The 19702-nt window shown below is 25.6% G+C and overlaps 3 protein-coding genes across 3 annotated transcripts in view; 1 reads left to right on the top strand and 2 right to left on the bottom strand.

Moving 5' to 3' along the window:
- Positions 1 to 283, top strand: part of LOC119605487 (protein gone early) — a 38290-nt gene extending 38007 nt beyond the window's left edge. Inside the window, 2 exon segments of the mRNA XM_037958630.1 lie at positions 1 to 93; positions 156 to 283. The exon segment at positions 1 to 93 is cut by the window's left edge and continues 525 nt beyond it. Coding sequence (XP_037814558.1) covers positions 1 to 93; positions 156 to 243 — 181 coding nt within the window. The 3' untranslated portion in view covers positions 244 to 283.
- Positions 284 to 8635: 8352 nt separating this feature from the next.
- On the bottom strand, positions 8636 to 9193 carry LOC119605484 (potassium voltage-gated channel protein Shaker-like). Its single transcript, XM_037958626.1, has 2 exons — positions 9009 to 9193; positions 8636 to 8914 (listed from the first exon to the last, which is right to left on the bottom strand). The coding sequence occupies exons 1-2, from the start codon at positions 9064 to 9066 to the stop codon at positions 8643 to 8645; spliced, it is 330 nt and encodes a 109-aa protein (XP_037814554.1). The 5' UTR covers positions 9067 to 9193; the 3' UTR covers positions 8636 to 8642.
- A 1149-nt stretch (positions 9194 to 10342) lies between these two features.
- LOC119605483 (potassium voltage-gated channel protein Shaker) overlaps positions 10343 to 19702 on the bottom strand; it is a 122070-nt gene continuing 112710 nt past the window's right edge. Inside the window, exons 14-15 of the mRNA XM_037958619.1 lie at positions 10520 to 10525; positions 10343 to 10445 (exon numbers count right to left, since the gene is read on the bottom strand). The gene's annotated coding sequence lies outside the window, so the exon portion shown is untranslated. The remainder of the gene's footprint in view (positions 10446 to 10519; positions 10526 to 19702) is intronic.

The following is a 19702-nucleotide window of genomic DNA, read 5'->3' as shown; positions in this document are numbered from 1 at the left end:
TATGCAAAAGCATTGTAGTACTTTAATAGCCGATAAAAAGGATTATGCTCGCATCAAACCCCATGTGGAACAAAAATTGGCTGAAAGATACTTGTAAGTATTAAACTTGTTAAATTGTGAATTCATTGTTAAATTGTAAATTCATTTAATTTTAGATTTAACGCCACTTGGAATCACATTCAGTTTTTACCACTATCCACTAGCTGTTCGGTTCCATCTGTAAGATGTTCAAATATACTCTAATTAATTATTATAACCCTCCACATGTACTCTAACCCAAAAGCAAAACGAATGCAAAAACCTACAACGTCTGTTTATATACATAAGTATGAAGGAAAGACTCACTTGCCACCATCATCACGTTGTTTCGATCCTTTCTCTCCACTTAGTTTAAGTTCAGTTTAAGTATTTTATTAATTCCACATATCAGCTTAAGACATGTGATTTTAATATTTAATCGAACGTCAATTTGTTAACTATTCCATAGGTATAGAGTATACTTACTTACATACATATAATTCACAATTTAAAAAAAAGTAATTTATTTGTAGCATTTATAATTTAGAATTACAACTACAATTTGTAAGATTTATTTTTTCAACAATAAAAAACGAATTATAAATAATTATGTATAATAATCATAAAATAACTACCGGTTTGAAATGTATTTTACTTAATATTTTTTGAATTTAACGTTAAAATGCCTTAAAACGTGTATTAAACTTGGCAGCACTGTTATAGTTTCGTGATAGCGCCATCTATTGTTTTTATTTAACTCATCTTAAAAAACAAGAAATCGATGTGGCAACATTTCTTCAAAAACAGCAGCCCACTATGGAAAACAGTCTGGCAACACTCACAAAATCTGAAAATGTTTGTTGCAGGGTTGCCAGACTATTAGTAACGGCCTGTGAATTTCGAATGAATGTTGCCACATCGATTTCTTGAAATTGTTAATGAGATCAATTTAAACAATAGATGGCGCTATCGCAACATTATAACAGTGCTGCCAAGTTTTAGAGAATTTTAACGTTAAATTCAAAAAATATTAAGCGGCCTTATAACGTGATGACAAGTTTTATAAATCCTTCAAAACTTTTTAACGTTAAATTAAAAACTTAACAATTAGTAAAATTAGCCGCCATGTTTATTTAATATAAGGAAATCATTTACTTTTGAACAAAGAAAGCATCAGTGCCGGTGTTCTGTAACATTCGAAATGATAAAAAATACAGAACACTGGATGGTTCAGTATTCAGTTGTTTTCACTGAATAAATGGTCGTTTAAGTATAAACTCAGACTTTTTCTAAAAATGTTAATTTTTATATATTTTTATACATTGACCATGAGTATGAAGCATTTTTTCATTTGTATATCGAATGTTTTATTAAAAATATTGAGTATTATATAGTTTACTACGTGTTTGTTAATGTAATGAGCTTTCAGACAATGATTACTTACCATTTACATATGTTCAAACAATTCATTAGATAAATATTAGACGTTTTTGATATTTTTTTTTACAATAATTTGTTTATTAATTTTTTGGTATTTTTTATTTATTTTTTTAATTTCATTTATTTATTGTATCATAAAGGAATGCATTTATTAGGACAGGGATGGGTGTGTTAGTATGTTTGTTTGTATCTTGAGTGTATTGTATTTGTGTATCTGTATTGGTAGTGATTTGTTTTTTTTTCTTTTTCGTTTATATTTCAAAATTATTAGTTGTTTAATTAGATCAACTGCTGCAGTTGCTTATTTTTGGGTTCGTCTATCCTCAAGATGTCGCTTTTTATATTTTATTTTATTCTTTTTTTGGGAGGGGAAAGAGTTTTTATATTTTCATAAGTTTTTATTCATAAATCAGATTGGTTTTATTTTTATATTTTTAACAATTTATAAAACTTTTTTTAGAATATTAACAACTTTTTTTGTTTTTTTTTGTATTTAGCAATTATTAAGTTTTCTAATGATTTTGTTTCTTTTTTATTTATTTAGCATTATTATTTTGTTTAGATTTTGTGTTTGTAACTCATAATTAAATTTATAATTATTATCGATTTTTACATACTTGATGTTTTTGGTTTTTAGTTACAGTTTCTTATAAAGGTTTATTCTTTCTTTATTTTTTTTAATACTTTTAAGGGATTTTAAATGATTTTAATTTGTTTATTTATTATTTTTTCTAAATTATTGTATATTAAATATTTTTGTTTTTAATTTAATTATTACATTTAAAAAATATCATAAGCATCATTTGTTTTTTATTCTTGCAATCTTACGTTTATTTGCTAAAAATGTTTTTTTTTTTTATTCAAAGACTGATTAAAAAAATAAAATTAAAAAAAAGAAAATTAAGATAAAATAAAAATAACAAAATGTTAACAAACTTAGTAGCAAGTTTTATTAGAAAACGAAAGTAATAAAAAAGTCTTATTAGAATGGAAAAGTCATATAGAATGTTTACAATTCGTCCAGTGACCAGGTTTTTGCACAGATGAACGTGTTGCTTTCTATAAATATCAAGATTATGTATGTATGTAACTTTATGCAAAATACACCAGTTTAACAGTTCCAATTACATATAGTGTTCACATACATATGCAATTGCAGAATATTTCTTGCTACTTTATAAATGTTAAATATTGTTTTAATAATCTTTTTTAAATTTGGAATTGACTATTTTTAAATGTATTCATTTCACTTCTTACATTGCTTTTTTTCTGTATTTATTTTTTTGTTTGGTTTTTATTAAACATAATTTAAAATTTAACCAGAATAGTGTGTGTGTTTTATTTTTTATTTTTCTTTTAAATATTTTCCATTTATTCCAGTCTTTGTTAATAAAAATAAATTTCAAAATAAAAAATATTTTTGTTTTAGTTTAGTTTTTATTATTTTATTTTAATATTAATTATTCTGGCAAAGCTCTGTATTATTATTAATAATTGAGTCATAAAATATTCTTAATGATCTTTTACTTCGGTTTTATAAGTCATTTTTGGCATTTTTCCTTTAATTATCTGAAGTTTTTAATGTATGAGTGAATTTAATTATTTATTTTGTTTATTTTTTTATTATTTATTAATGTTTTCCTTCAAACAAGCATTAATTAAAAAAAATTCTATTAATAAGTTTAATTGAATCAAAAATAAACAGATTTTTTAAATCGATATGTTATTTTTTTTTTAATTTAAATATTTTCTAATGCTTTCGTTTAGAGAGGAGAAGTAAGGAGAAGCAAGACAGAATAAGTTTGTATATATTTTTTTTAAGGATAATTAAACATTAAAATAAGGAATCACAAATTGTAGGGGACAAAACAAATTTTAATAAAACCCATAATAAAAACATGTTATAAAACAGTTATGTATTTTGAATATAGGCCATTTGTATCCAAACAAAATGGAATTTAAATTTAAGTTAAATATTTCTAAACATTTAATATATTTACAATGAAATTTTGTGAATTGTTAATATTATTCTTATTGAATAACTTTTTCAAATGGCAGCTTTATGTTTAATATTTGTTATTGTAGGAAATAAATATAATTATATTTAGGTTTAAAAATAATAATAATTAATATTTATTAAAAATTTAATTTGATGTGCTACAAAGGTAATTTCTAAGTTGTTTGTTTATTCTTTTGGCCTAAAAGTATATTTTTTTGTCAAACTAAATATTTTTCTGCATCAATAAACGAATACTTAGTAGGTAGTGGAGTTCATTACTCCTTTTATTAAATTTCCAACATGAAGTTTTATTAAGACACTAAATGGCTTCGAATACAAAAGGGAATTATCAGTGTAATTTAAAAATTTATTTGCAAGAAATTTACATTAAATATAACAAGATAAAGAGCAGTTTTGCTGACACATTATTTAAATTTCGCACCAATACTACTTCTAGTTCTATTAGAAGGACTAATATTCGATTTAATTTTCAATATTTGTCTGACATACATACTTTTAGGCTCGTACGTGTTCATTAGACCTGTTCTAACAAAAATAGGATTGGTTGTGGGTAGACGGATAAAGTTTTATTTAAAATATTAAAAACTGATTTCAAATTCGATTTCAATCGGATAACAAGTGAAATGAATTGAAAATTGTATTATGCATATACTATATGTACAGTGCCGGCAAAAAAATAGAGACAAGAAATTTATCAGTGGTGAATATAATTTCTGCTGAACTACATGGTAGAATTTGAGGATCAATATCTTAAATGAAAGCTATATATGTGTACTTTCTTCTGTTATTCAGATATTATAGTTTTTTTTTGGACTCAGGAAATTTTTATTAAAATTTAACTGATATAGGCTTTGGAAAAAATAATAGCAACAAGTTATATGTAACAAAATATTTAAGAATAATTGTTTTTCATTTCTTTTGAAAATTAAATAGATTTTTTGCTTAGATTTTTCGCTTTTAGGTTGGTTATATCAGCAATTTATTGATTATATGGAACCTGACAGCTGAATCGAGGGTCTCGCAGAAAAATTTTCTTGTTTCGATTTTTTTTGCTGGCACTGTATGTAGGTATATACTTATATGGGCAATTTCGTGTCAAGTGACCCAACTCTAAGAATTGATTTGGATGAAATTTACATCAAGTTGAGTACTAGTTGGTAGTAGGCACAGACACAAATTTTCAGGTTTATCGTTCAAGAACTGGCGGACTTAGAGGGGGTCAACGTTGGACACTTTTCACCTATTGGTCCTAGCAAAAATTGTTCAAAGGAGTTCAGATAGCTATTTCTTCATTGTTTCCAAAAAAAATATTTTTTTAATATTTTTTTTACTTATTTTTATACCCTACACCACTTTAGTGGGGAGGGTATATTGGATTTGTGCTGATGTTTGTAACATACAAAAATATTCATCCTAGACCCACCTTAAAGTATACCAATCGGCTTAGAATCGTTTTCTGAGTCGATTAAGCTATGTCCGTCCGTCCGTCTGGCTGGCTGTCCATGTAAACCTTGTGCGCAAGGTACAGGTCGCAATTTTCAAGATAATTGGATGAAATTTGGCACGCACGTTTTATTTGACCTAAGGACGAAGCCTATTGAAAATGGTTAAAATCGGTCCATTATTTCACCTAGCCCCCATAGAACAGAACCCCCCGAAAAGGGCTTCTGAGCTCATAATTATGTTAAATATACAGATATATCGGTAAAATACGGCACAACTAAGTTTTATAGAAGTCTTGATGACCCTGCCAAATTTCATAAAGATCGGGCCACATTTGACCCTAGCTCCCATACAAAGTCCCCTTCAGAAAATTACTTGAATGTCCCAAATAAGCGTATAAACACAAATATCGCGATGAAATTCAGCACAATAAAATATTATGTCAATATAAATATATTCACAAAATTTTATCGGGCTTGGTCCATATTTGCCCCTAGCCCCCATATAAAGCCTCTTTCAGAAAATTGGTTTTTCATCCATAAATTGCTTAAATGTATCGGAACAAGGGAATATTGAAGATAAATGCTTTATTATGAAAAATAAATCACATTTAATATTCATAACTGGTGTAGGGTATCATATGGTCGGCCACGCCCGACTATAATTTCTTACTTGTTTTTAATTATTTTAAAAATTAAAAAAAAATACTTTCTTTTTGAAAAAAATAGGCGAAAATTAAGAACAAATATTAAAAACAATCTTATTCTTGAGTTAAAAAATATTTTGTCCCATTATGGGACTATAAAGCCTTTAAAGCTACGACCAATAGAGGAAAAGTTACACTCATTTGAATATAATCCTGTATGACCAAAATGTCCAACTTTGATCCCTCCTAAGTCCGGTAGTTCTTGGACCGATATAGCTGAAATTATGTGTCTGACCTACTATACAATAATACTAACTGTGAAGCAATTTTCATCCAAATCCGAAGACATCGATTTAAAAAGTTGGGTCACTTGACACGAAATTGTCCATATGTATCTTCTAAAGCATATACAATTTAAGTAATTTTAAAAAAAGTTAAAGTTTTAATTCAATTAACAATTTCGCATTGTGCCACCCACGGATGCTTGTTATCCAACTAACTTTAAATAGTACTTTTGTTATTCTATATATAAAATTAAGACAAATGATTTTTTTAATCAAAATCTGGTCTAATTCATATGTATGTACATTGAGGAATAAATAAATAATTAAATAATATCTACTAAAACATAGTAAGTGCTATACATAGATACATAATTATTTAAATTTATATATATTTATTGAAACTTCAACTTTTGCTAATTTAATTGATTTATTTCTCTAATTTCCATGTAAACTAAATTAAAGTAAAAGATTTAATTTCAATATACAAAAAGGCAGAAAGAAAGGCTCTGGCGAAACAAAGAAAAAAATTGCTATAATATCTTGTAACAAATATTAAAAAATAATTAATTAACTGAAATAAATTTTTGGTTTGTCTGTGTGTGTGTTGTTCTCTTTTTTGTTCATTTAACAATCATTTTTATCATGCAATCGCGTGGACGGTATTCAAAGCTTTTAGATAACGTTTCATGTTTTTTTAATAATTGTATTTTTATTTATATTTCTTTTATTTATAATTTTTTATTTAGTTTTAAATTTTTGTTCATTTATAATTTGTTTTTTGTTTTTTTTTTTTACATGATTATCTATATAAATGGTTGTTATTGTTGTTTTGTTTTTAATTATTTAATTTTATTTTAGTTTTAGTTTACATATGTACACTTTCAGATATTGTTCATAAAAAGCAAAATAATATTTTTAAAAATTAAAAATTTTGTGAGTGTGTGTGAGTGTTTTTTTTCTTTGTGGTTCAGTCATTTTATTTTTAGAATATTTGATTTTTGTTTTTATTTTTTTTTAATATTTTCATTAATTTTTATTATTTTTTGATTAGGACAATTATCAAAAAAATTATGGTCCGAAAGAGAGAGAGAGAGATAGAGAGTTAGATAGATACATATATAGAAAGAGATTATTTTTATTATTGTTAGTAATTATCATTATTTTTATTAAGTGAATAAGTAAAAAAGCAAACTAAAATTTGAATTTAAAATCAATAATAAATAATTTTTAAAAAAGTAGACAAAAGTTGAAGTATTTGATTTTTTTTTAATTTTATTTAGTTTTATTTTGTGTTTTTGGTCAAAGAGCATGTTTCTTTTGAATATTTAATATTTAAAAAATGATGAAAATTCAAAAACAAAGCCTAACTGAAAGTTGTTACTTTTTAGTATTGTTTTTGAAAAGATATTTTGAAAATTTGTTATCTAAGATTTGTTTTGTTTTTTCTTGTTGTTGTTGTTGTTGGTTTTAATGATTATTATTATTTGAATGGAAGATTTCATATTGAATTTATTTATTGCATTAAATTATTATTCATTTTCTAATATTTACAAAATTAATATTATTTTTCATTATTTCAATTTTATATATTTTAAAGTTTATTATTTAAATTAACGGCAGTTTTGTTTTATATAATTAGCATTTATTTTTTTTTGTTTTATTATTATTTAGAAAATAAATTCAACACTACTCAACAAAAGAAATTAGAATTTTTATAAATCCTCTGGCAAGGCATATGTCTGTCTGTCATCTGTTATAAGTATTTTGTTCTTGAGCGATTGCAGAATGCAGTTTTACAAATAAATGTTTAGCTTTATGTAATTTTGAAATTTTCATCTTAAAAAATGTGTTATTAATGGTTTAAAAATAAATTTAAAATGATCGTAGAATTTGTCTTTTATTCAAATTGTTCAGGCACCAAATATGCGAGGATATTTTTGTTTTTCAATTTGATAGTGTGTGTGTATGTATATTAACATAAACTGTGTATGCTTCGGTCTAATCTTTTTTAAAGAAAAAACCACATACCTAATGAATTTAAAAAAAGTGCTACTTGTGACAATTTAATTGTCGCTTGGAAACTATATTTGTTGAGTAGTGTTCTATGTATGTAATTGAAAAACCAAATCTAAATCAAATTTAACTGAAATTAATTTTATGTCTTTTATTGTTTCTGTTATAATAAAATAATTTACTATTTATTTATTTTATTTTTTATTCACTACAGTTGTTATAAACCAATTAATTGTCTATACTTTAATATACTATAATTTTTGTGTTTGTTTTTATTTATTAATTTTAAGCTAATTGTTGATTTAGTTTATTTGTTTAATTTAGCTTGTCTTAAAAAAATTGTTTTCTAATTATTAACTAAATTTATTTTATCTATTCTTATTTTTTTGTTGGTTTTTAATTTTTGTATCCTTTGGTTTTCTTTTTTTTTACTAACAATGATATTTGCTAAATGTTATTTTTTTAAGTTTTTCTCTTTTTTCAATTTTATTAAATTCTAAAAAAAATAATAAAAAATTATAAATTTATTTTTTTGGTTATTTGAATTTTCTAAAAAATAACGTTTTTGGTTTTGTCATTTTTCATAAAAAATGATCTTTTAGACCGCCTTTGATGTCGTTTCTGGCATCCAGCGTAACATCTCACGACGCCAATTAATACTATGCTCCACGTTTTTTACTAAAATTTAACAAAATTGGACAAAGCGTTCGAAATAATAATGTCAGACTGTTGTACGAACGGATGTGATCGAAGAGAAAAATATTTACTTACCCAGTAGTCAGACATCGGTTTCAATACTGACCGCCATAGCGCTATTGTGTCTCTGGTTTAAAGTACTAGACCCTCTTACTCCATTTTGTTGAGGTTGTTGCAGTTGTTGCTGTTGTAATTGCAATTGAAGTTGTTGTTTCTCAAAAGATTGTTGTGTCCTTAGGAATGGAGCTAAATGACGTCCTGGATGATCAGTCAAACCCGGAGTACCAATACCATCATCTAAATCCATAATATCCGAAGACGATTCAGACAATGATGATTTTCGATAATGTTGACCTGTGTCAAGCGAAAGAGAGAATTTGAAACAAGTGTTTTAAACAGAAAAAGAGAGTGGAGGAGAGTTGAGTGTAATTGTTAATTGTAAAATTACCTAAAGCACCGGGCATATATGAACAACTTGTGACATGATTGAAATTTTGGCTTTGCATTTCCTCCTGATCCGTCTCGCGATGATAGAAATAATTGAAATTACTAACAATAACGGGTACGGGCAGAGCGATTGTCAGGACACCAGCTATCACACATAGCGAACCAACGATTTTACCCCAAAAACCAACAGGTCTAAAGAATTGGAATGTGTTGCGTTGTCGTTGTTTTTATTATTATTGAGGAAGTAATTTACAAATGTTGAATGAGAAAATTTAAATAAATAAGTTTTTTTTTCTGTTTTGGATTTATCATTTCATTTTTAGTTATCTTTTTGTTATTATAAAACATCATAAACAAAAGTTAATATAATAATAAGAAGTTTAGAGACAAAGTATAAAGAACACCAATTTTACAGAGAAAAATTATGTATTGAAAAGAATATTGAAAACTTTATAAACAAATGAAAGTGAAACGTATTATACTCAAAACAAAGAAAGAAAAATAATTAAAATTAAAAAGTAAAAATTAATACAAACTAAAAGTTACTAATAGTTCTATAGTTGGTATCAAATGAGCGACACTATTAAGTTTGTCTTACTGATGAGTGTGATGATTGATCGAGTGATAAAGAGTTTGTGAGCGACAAGAGACATATTTTTTAATGTGGAAGATGTGTGAGTGTGTTGCAATGTGTGTATGTGTGTATGGAATATATGTTTATAAGTGAATGACAAGAGCTTTTGAAGAGCGAAAAATAAACAAAGGTAACATAGAGAAAAACATAGAAAATATATAGAAAACAAAAAGTGTGTGATATTATATGGATGATACGTATGACGAGACACTTAGATTGAAAGTTATTTTATAATCACTACAGTCAAGTCCAACTAGTTTGAAGAATTTTAAATGAATTTCAAACTACAACGCAGTCAAAGTCATATTTTTCATTATTATTCAGAGATTAACTCTTAACTTTGTAACACATATTTACCACTAAAGTTGTCATTTTCTTCTTTCGTTTTTGTTTTTAGTGAAAACATAATTTACATTTAATTACAGACATTACATTACATTTGAATTTTTGTTAAAGCTTTTCGATTTCCTCAATTACTGAAATTAAAAAGCTTTAAGTTTTTTATTAATATTAGAAAAAATCGTGCTTTCTGAAACTTAAAGCAAACAGCTTTCAAAAGCTCATGCATTTGCAAAAGTGTTAAGGATTAATGGAATTTGTATTTGTAGGCATTTGGTTTTGGTTAAGGAGGAGTAGCAGGAGAAAATTGGATTTAATATATTGGTGTTTGTTTTATTTATTTTATTTATAAGATTATTTTTTATTTTTATTTTTTTTTTAATTTTCGTTCTCGTAGTAAAAACATAGAAATTGAAATATTAAAAACAGTGAATATACAGATATAGAGCTTTACAATAAGTTTTGCTACAGAATAAAAAAATAATATTTATTAGAAAATATATTATATAGAATAATAAAAACAATTCAATTTAACTTACCAGATACTTCAATGATGCGTTATTTGAAACAAAAACATATAGATCGTATTAATATTTCAGATTTTTTTCATAATTTGTTTTTTCAATATATACATACACTATACAACTGTTTTACGAGTACTACTAAATACAATTCTAATTTAAGCACTTTTATAAATAGGTAACATTTCTTGATTTGTACTCGAACCAATACAAAACTTCTATTACAATTTAAAGAAAATTTTTCTATTGGGAATTTGTAACAAGAATTAACTACAGGAATTTCAATTATGTTTAACAATTTTTAAGTGCAACTAAATATAAATGTATTCGAAAGTCAATCTACATCTTTACAAATGACTTTAGTTATAAAAAAACAATATTATAGAATAAAATAGTTTACGAAAAATCTTTCAACGAAATAATTATGTGAAGTCGCTTTTTGACATACCAATGAGCTTAAAAACCTTTTTCCTGGGAAAAGATCGACTTGTTGACAATATTTTATTAATATACTGTCATTTCCCACATGGTATGTATATCGGTTACCATAGATGAACCTATATTTGGGGAAGAGGAGGCTAACGCAGAGACAGTTATTACAACTGACATGGGTATGGAAGCAATCAAGAGCTTTGGTCTCTATAAGGACCGGATGGTACTTTCCCTGCACCTTTGGAGATGGAGGTGGGACTGGTTTCCGTACATCACCGCATGCTTAAAATTTACATATACTAGCAATTAAGCCTAGTTATGCGACACCTTAGTCCTATCGACCGATAAGCTCTACGCCCATTCTACTTAAATCCTTGGAGCGGATAGTATATAATAATATACCAGACTTATGTAAAGTGACGATCGGTGGAAAACGCCGAACTTAGTCCTGTGTACTATGCAGACGATGTCGTAGAACTTCTAAGGGGAAAGGATTCAAATTACTTGTGTAGAAAAGCTGAAGAGGATCTCAATACGGCATTGAAGCTGGGCCCAACCGAGAGGTCTCAAATCTGTCGGGACGGAAATCTGTCTTCTCACAAGAATGACAGAAATGTCTAAGTATACTAAACCTTGTTTCCTGGGAAAGTAGATACTACTTAGGATTACACCTAAGTAGTTAAGTACTTAGGTATAATCCTTGACCGGAAATTAAAATGAAGACACCACGAAGAGGATACGATCAGCACATCGGTGCTGGACGCTATGTAAGAGAACCATAGGCATGAAATGGGTCCTACTATGACACTTATCCAACTTAAGCTTCAATAATCTATTGAACTTCTTAGGACAAAAAATTTAATATTATTACAGGGATTTCGGCGTACATGATGCTTGGGTATAAGCGGTGCCATGAGTACTACGTCAACTAAGGTTCTGAAGGTTAGGTTCCACCTACTAAAACATATATAAGATATGAGACGGCACTTACAGCAGAATGTCTCATAAATTTAGTTGAAGTGGCCAGATAGAACTGATCCCAGATAGAATACCAGTATGAATCCGTTGCTACACGGATGGCTCTAAATTGAGGGACAAAGTAGGCCTCGGGTTCTACATAGAAGACTCATAAATAAAAATATACCACCGTTTACCTAATCACAACACAGGCAGAAGTCCGAGCAATAAGAGAATGCGTAAATTGGATTAGAATAAATATGGCGCTCACAGGGCTTAACATATTTACCGACAGCCAGAAGGAAATCAGGGCGATATCAAATGATAAAGTTAAATCGAAGACCGTATCGGATTGAAAGAAAGCTCTAACCGAATACTCTTCCTGGGGTAAGGTTTATATCATATGTGTACCAGACCATTGCTAACTTTTGCTGATCTTACTTTAAAATATCGTAAGGATTTTGGATATAAAAATAAATATTCAAATTATTTCCATGCTATGAACTGCACTAGATGATCGCGTTTCAGACTGAAAATGTAAACAAAGTTGCAAGGGTCTATTTTCAAAATTTAAATTCCAGTTTAAACCTATGCAATTTTGTGCCGATCGGGCTAGCGGTTTCGAAATGCCAGATATATTACCAAAAATGTTGATTATGCCTCACTGCGCATTATATAGTTCTTTTCGAATCATATGAAATAAGTAATTTTTTTATTATTGAGGTTAGCATATTTTTATAGATATAACTAAGAAAATGTAAAAAAGTTCTTGTTATTTTTTTTTTAAATTTTATCGATCAGTATTATTTTAGGACTGTAAATGATTTGTTTTTTAAAGTATTACTGGATGTTGGAAGTTACTATCATTATATCGGCGTTATGCTTAAACCAATATGACATTATGGTGTAAAAATCGTTTCCGTTAACTGACCGTAAATGTCTTAAAAAGAAAACCAGTTTGGTTTTAGATAATCTGAAAATTTTTAAGTTAAAGATTATCACAGAGTAATCCCAATCGAGATCTTGGTTTAGTCTGCGATCTACCATTAAAGACCCGCAATTACTTATTTCAAATAAGGAATTGTGATTGTAACTCTTTCAAAACAATATTCTTCTTGAAATTTATTTGCCATTTGGTTTTCAAACTTCAAAACTTGAGTATTTTAGACATGTATCTGGATTCTGAAAACGACAGTTGAAAGGATCTTCGATTCTTAACCTTTAATAAACTAAAAAGTAGTTGAAATATCAAATTGTTTTTATGTTTAGTAAAAATGGAAAAATATAAATTTAAAAATGAAAAATATCCATAATAAACTAATTTTTTAATAATTGGATTTTGTTTTATTTTGTTTTTATATTAATCACTTATTTTTCTTCATTTAATTTTCTCTTTTTTATTAATTAGTTAGTTTTATAAAGATGTTTTGTTCGGTTTTGGTTTACCACTGTTTGTTTATCATTTAATTAAATTTATTTATTTTCTTTTGCACTTGACTAAATAATTAATAAAATTTTGTTGTTGTTACTTTTGTTAAATTAGAATTATTTTAAGGGATTTCAGATACGCAGCGTTTTAAGTTTAGTTTAAGATTTTCTTTTTCATTTTGTTGTTGTTGCTGTTTATTGAAATTAATATCCTGGATTTTGTTTATTTGAGTTATTTGTTTTATTTTTTATTTGCTTTTTATTTATTAATAACGATTATAAAACATTTTCTATTTTGTTTTTGTTTTTTTTTTAATCTTAACAACAATTTTATTTATTTTTCATCTTTTAGTTATTAATGTTTAAGGGGAATTTTATTTGAGGCATAATTAATTAATATTATTATTTGTTTTCTTTGAATTTAGTTTTGTTTTATTTCTTTTAAATAATAATAGTAATTAAACATTATTTAATTTAATGATAAAATTGCAATGTTGCTGTTAGTTATTATTTATTTATGGGAAAATTTGAATTTGAAATTGTTAAAGTATTTCTGGCTTTTTTTATTTAGAAAATACCTTTTTGTTTTATTCAATTTAATGCTGTTTTGTTTTCTTTTTTGTTTAATGTTTAAATGGCAATAAAATTAAGAATTCTTTTCTATAATAGTTTTAAAGAATACAAAATTCATATAAACATTTTTGGCTAACTAATAATTAATTAAATTATATATTAAACAAAAATATACATGTTTTACTTTATTATTTTTTTTCATTATTTTCAATAATTATTTTATATATATATATTTTTTTAATGTTTAATTTACTTTTACACTATTTTCCAGTCTTTATATCTTTTTTTTAAAGAAATTTTAGATATTCTTTTATTTGTGTCAAAAGTTAAAGCGAATATTTTTTCTTTAGTAAAAAAAATATTTATTTAGTATTTCTTTATTAAAGTGTTTATTGGAAAACTTGAAACGATTGTATTTAGTTAAATTGTTTATTGAATATTTAAGCAAAAAGACTGTATTTTGTTTTAAATTTAATAATGTTTAATATTGTATTTCAAACATATCAATCACTTAATAATGTTGCCCAAAAAACAGCAACAAAAACTTTAACAAAATATATTAAAAATAATATTAATAATAATATTAATTGGGCAATAATTACTTTGAGTGTTAGAATCAAATGATTTTTAAAGTAGAGATTTTTTAAATTTTTAATTCTATAAAATTATTATGTTCAACGATATGTTTGCTTCTTATTTTTTAATATTATCATTTTTTATTTATTTTTATTCTTTTTTTTGTTATTTTTGAAAATTGCTAAAGGACATTTTTTGTGTTTGTTTAAAGCAAGAAAATTGGTTATTTACGACTTTTTGTTTTTTTAATTTTTGTAATTTACTAAAAGTTTAGAAAAAAAATTTTAGGATTATTTATAATTTGATTTTTAAATGTTCTACATCATAAAATGAAGTAAAAAATTACAAATGCGAAAAACAAAACAAAAAATCTAAACTGTTGATTTTACTTTCTATATACATTTTTACATTATTAAGTTTTAATTATATATATAAATATATATATATTATTTACATTACAATTTAATTTAAAAAATGGCATACTATTTACTTTTTTTTGTTTGTTTTCCATTTAATTTTAATAAAAATATTCAAAAACTAAACTACATTCATTTACTAAATTTGTAAGATAAGCGTTTCATTTTATTACCTAAATGTCTAAATATCAAAAGTGAAAACTAAACGTTAAATTATAAGCTAAAAATAAAAATACTTTAGCATTTACTTAATAAAAATAAACTTAAAATGGTATAGAAAAATAATTAGGTTTAACATTAAATTATCGATAAAAAAATAAAATTTCCAAACATATATTTCAAATTGTATACCAGTTAAACAGAGAATTGGATTTTAGCGTCCATACGTAGAACATTTTTTTAATGTTTGTTTAAATGTTGTAATTTATTAATAAATACAAAACAAGTCTTACTGAAAGGAAATATTTGTGAAAAATTTCATCATATAATTCCTAGCCTTTAGGCTCTGGATCGTTGATTTGGCAAAATTTAGAAATTACAAAATCAATATATTTTTAATAGTTTGAATACTCGTATTGGGTTTATAGAATCATTATTTCTAGAGACAATCACTTGAAATTATAAGAATTTAGAGCTTCTAATTTTTATATCTTTATCTAAATCGGACGGAATAGAAATGATAAATAATATGGTAATTCATTAAAGTTGTGATAAACCAAAATTCATAAAATATATGGGCAATTTCGTATCAAGTGACCCAACTCAAAAAAACGATTTTGAAGAAATTTGCACCAAGGTTAGTACTACTGAATAGTAGGCTATAAACAAATTTTCAGCGCTATCGGTCCAGAACTGCCTGGACTTAGAGGGGGTAAAAGTTGGACATTTTGGTCATACAGGTTTTTATTGAAGTGAATTTACCTATTCGTCCTAGCAAAAATTGTCTAAAGGTGTTTAGATAGCTATTTCTTCATTGTTTTCAAAACAAAATTTTTTAATTTTTAAAAATTGTTTTTTTTATAATTTTTTATTTTTAAATTTTTTTTTTTTATAATTTTTTATTTTTTAAAATGGGCCTATTATGAGATGCGAGTGGGATATCAATGAAGAAATAGCTATCTAAACTCCTTTGGACAATTATTGCTAGGACCAATAGGTGAAAAGTTACACTCATTTCATTAAAACCCTGTTTGACCAAAATGTCCAACTTTGACTGCCTCTAAGTCCGGCAGTTCTGGACCGGAAAATTTGTGTCTGGCCTACTATCCAAAAGCACTAACCTTAGTGCAAATTTCATCAGAATACATCGATTTTTAAAGTTGGTTCACTTGACACGAAATGATCCATATGTAAATTATGTATAGAATGCGTTTATGAGCCAAAAATCGTGTGTTCTCCGATTTTCAACTATTGCTTGAATCATAGCAGTATTCATCAAAAATTATGTTGATACAAGTGCAGTTCCAATCAAGCAATTTCTATTTATATTTCAATAGAATTTGATCTTGTTTTAAGACATTTTAATATAAGAGAAAAGGCCAACCTTTCTGAATGAATTTAAAAAATTTTTAATTGTAATCGACTGAATTTGAACCCCAATAGTTTTTGACCAAATGCTATTATAATTGAATAGTTGAAAACTTTTATAAGCTTTCTGAAAAAATACAAAACCTAAAAATCGATTTTAAAATTTAAAAATTAGACATATCCGACACAAATTTCAAGGGGCAGTTAAATTTTTGGTTATTGTTGACAAAAAACAACAAGAGAAATCATTTAAAATGTAATTCAGACACAACTTTGTTGTTAAATAAATTAAGTTAAAAATTAAATTAATCAAATCAAAAATGTTTAGAATTAAAAAAAAAAATGTTAATTAAATTTTATAAATTATTTTTATTTTTTTTCTTATATATACTTAGTTTATAAACTTAAGTAGTTTCTGTGTTTTTTTTAAATTTACAATTATCTCATTATTTACAAGTTTGTTTAACACTGGATTTTATTGTATTAAATACTCAAATACATTTTTAGTTTATTTTAAATTAATAACATTATATTTAAACATATAATAACATTGGATTTTTTGAACACATTTATTCCAAACTCTCAAAAAACACATTCATATTTATTTATTTTTAATATTCTAATTTTGAAATCCTTAAAATTATAGTGAAGTTCTTTTATTCCCTTAGAGACTTCTTGGGATTCAATAGATTTAAAGTTATTTAAACAAGCCGAGTTTTTCGTTTAAAAATCGGAAATTAAATTGGTAAATCGGAGTTATGATTGATTAATTGTTTTAAAAAAAGTTAAATAAACATTAGTTAAAGGCACAGGAGAGAAGTGCGCTCGAAAAATATGTTGCAGCCATGTTTCATCTTAGTACCGGTTCAACTTTTGATTTTGTGTGTGAGAGAAAGAATTATCAACTATCTCTTATTATTTTTTATTTACATATGCACCTTGCATCTCACTAAATAAGCTCTTAAAGGGAATGGTCTAAGCTTTCTTTCAAAAAAAAAACAACAAAAACGTCCATTTTGAAGAAATAGGGGAAAATTAAGTGCCAAATATTGGAAAAAATCTTATTCTTGAGTTAAAAAATATCTTTTTTTTGATAGATATCCCACTCGCATCCTATTATAGGACTATAAAGCCCTTGAAGGAAATTGCATAAGCTCTCTTCTGAGCAAAAAAAGGACCTATTTTGAAAATATTAAAAAAAAATTGTTTAAAAAATTAAAAAAAAAGTTTTTTGGAAACTATGACAAATAGATAACTGAACTCCTTTGGACAATTTTTGCTAGGACCAATAGATGAAAAGTTACACTCATTTGAATTAAACCATGTATCCAAAATATCCAATTTTGACCCCCTCAAAGTCCGGCAGTTCTGGACGGATAGAACTGAAAATCTAATAGTACTAACCTTAGTGCAAATTTCATCAAAATCTATTTTTAGAGTTGGGTCACTTGATATGAAATAGCCCATACATATTTTTGGTGTAGTAGGGTGGCCCCAAACTGGAAGTTGCTGATGTTCCCACTGAAAATGAAAATTTTTTTCATTCTAAGATATCATTTCTCAAAATTTTTTTCCTGATGGCAATATTTGGCGAGCTGGGTCATAGGATAAAAAGGTTATTTTTTAAAGTTTTTAAGATTTTTTCACAAATTTATTAAAAATTATTACAAATGTTGTAATTTTTCGGAAAATTTTTAAGTTTTTTCAAATTTTTACATAGAATTATATAATGTAATTTATTGAAATTTTTACATTATAAACCTCATACAATTTCACTGAAATTGTTTTTTCTGTTTTTCGAAATTAGTTATATTTTGAATTTTATTTTAATATTTTAAACTCTATTTTGTCCCAGGTTTTCTGCTAGCTATATTTATCCAACGTACTTAATATGTACCTAATATGTACATCATGTGTAATTTCATTAGCTTTAAAATGGTATATAATAACACTTTATCAATCAAATTTTTCAGTTTAACTAAAATATTAACACAATTTATCCCAAACATCTACTTATTTGCTGTGCTTGCTTTGTAATTAACGGTTTCCATGTTATTGTTACATTATTTCGCAATGTTTTGGTAGCCTACACAGGCTTCGATATACTTAAATAAAATTTGATCTAAATTGAATTTTGAAAAACCGAAAAAACCATTTCGGTAGATTTAATTGAGGATTATTGTGTATTAATTTCAACGAATTATATTAAATTCCTCTATGTTATAATGTTAAAAATCTGAAAATTTTATGAAAAATTCGAAAATTTCGATTACTTTTACTGTAAAAAAAATTTCTGATATGCCTTTGAAAGCGTCTCTTAAGGACCAAAATTTTATATCTTTCCTTTGGAAGAAATATGAAAAAAATCATAAAAACCTCAAAAAAATGACCTTTGACCAGCTCGCTAAATATTGACTCCAGGACAAAAATTTTGAGAAACGCTATCTTATAATCAATTAAACTTTAATTTTGGTTGGGAACATTGACACCTTATTTTTCCTCCATACAAACGGGGCCATCCTAATATACATATATGTATGTATAATGATTCAAAGCCATTTACACAAGATAGTATTAATATTGATTAGAATCATGGTTTGGCAAAACACTCTGTATATTCTAGCGATTGGAATCGAAATTAAACTTTATTATATATAAAAATATGCTTAATAACATTAAATTGGAAACCCAATTGAATAGAATACTAGAGTTTAAAGTTTGAGCGGTACACTTGGGTGTGTTCATATAGCAGAGAAACTCATTCTGTACCAGATAACATTTTTTGAATTAAAACCTCAGCTCCAAACGTATTAAATATTTTTCATATTTAAGGATTTCTGGTATTTTTATTTTTGTGTAACATTATAATACTAAAATGTATTAATTTAAAGTTTTTTTTTTTTAATTTTTTTACTTTTTTTTTACATAAATTACTAGATTATTAATAATTAGATTTTAAATTATTTTAAATTAAATTTAAATAATAATACAATTTTAGTTTATGTAGTTTGGTGTTTTCTTTGTTCAATTATAATAATTTTTATTTTGTTTTGGTTGTAATTATGCTTAAATTTAAATTAAATTTGATTTAATTTTAGAATTTTTTCATAATATTTATTTCTTAAATATTTTTTTTATTTATGAGGACTTTATTTTGTACAAAAAAAAAAAAAAAAACGTTTATGCCTTTCATGAGACCAAATGAGGAGCAAACATTTAATTGAATAATTTTGAAAAACTAGAATTAAGAGAAGAAAAATGCAAAAATATTGGAATAGATTTGGGTGTTAAT

Source organism: Lucilia sericata, unplaced genomic scaffold, assembly GCF_015586225.1.
Source record: "Lucilia sericata isolate MDLA Ls3-8-SP2 unplaced genomic scaffold, ASM1558622v1 Contig000490F_arrow, whole genome shotgun sequence".
NCBI lineage: Eukaryota > Metazoa > Arthropoda > Insecta > Diptera > Calliphoridae > Lucilia > Lucilia sericata.
This window is presented reverse-complemented; position numbering and strand designations above follow the sequence as displayed.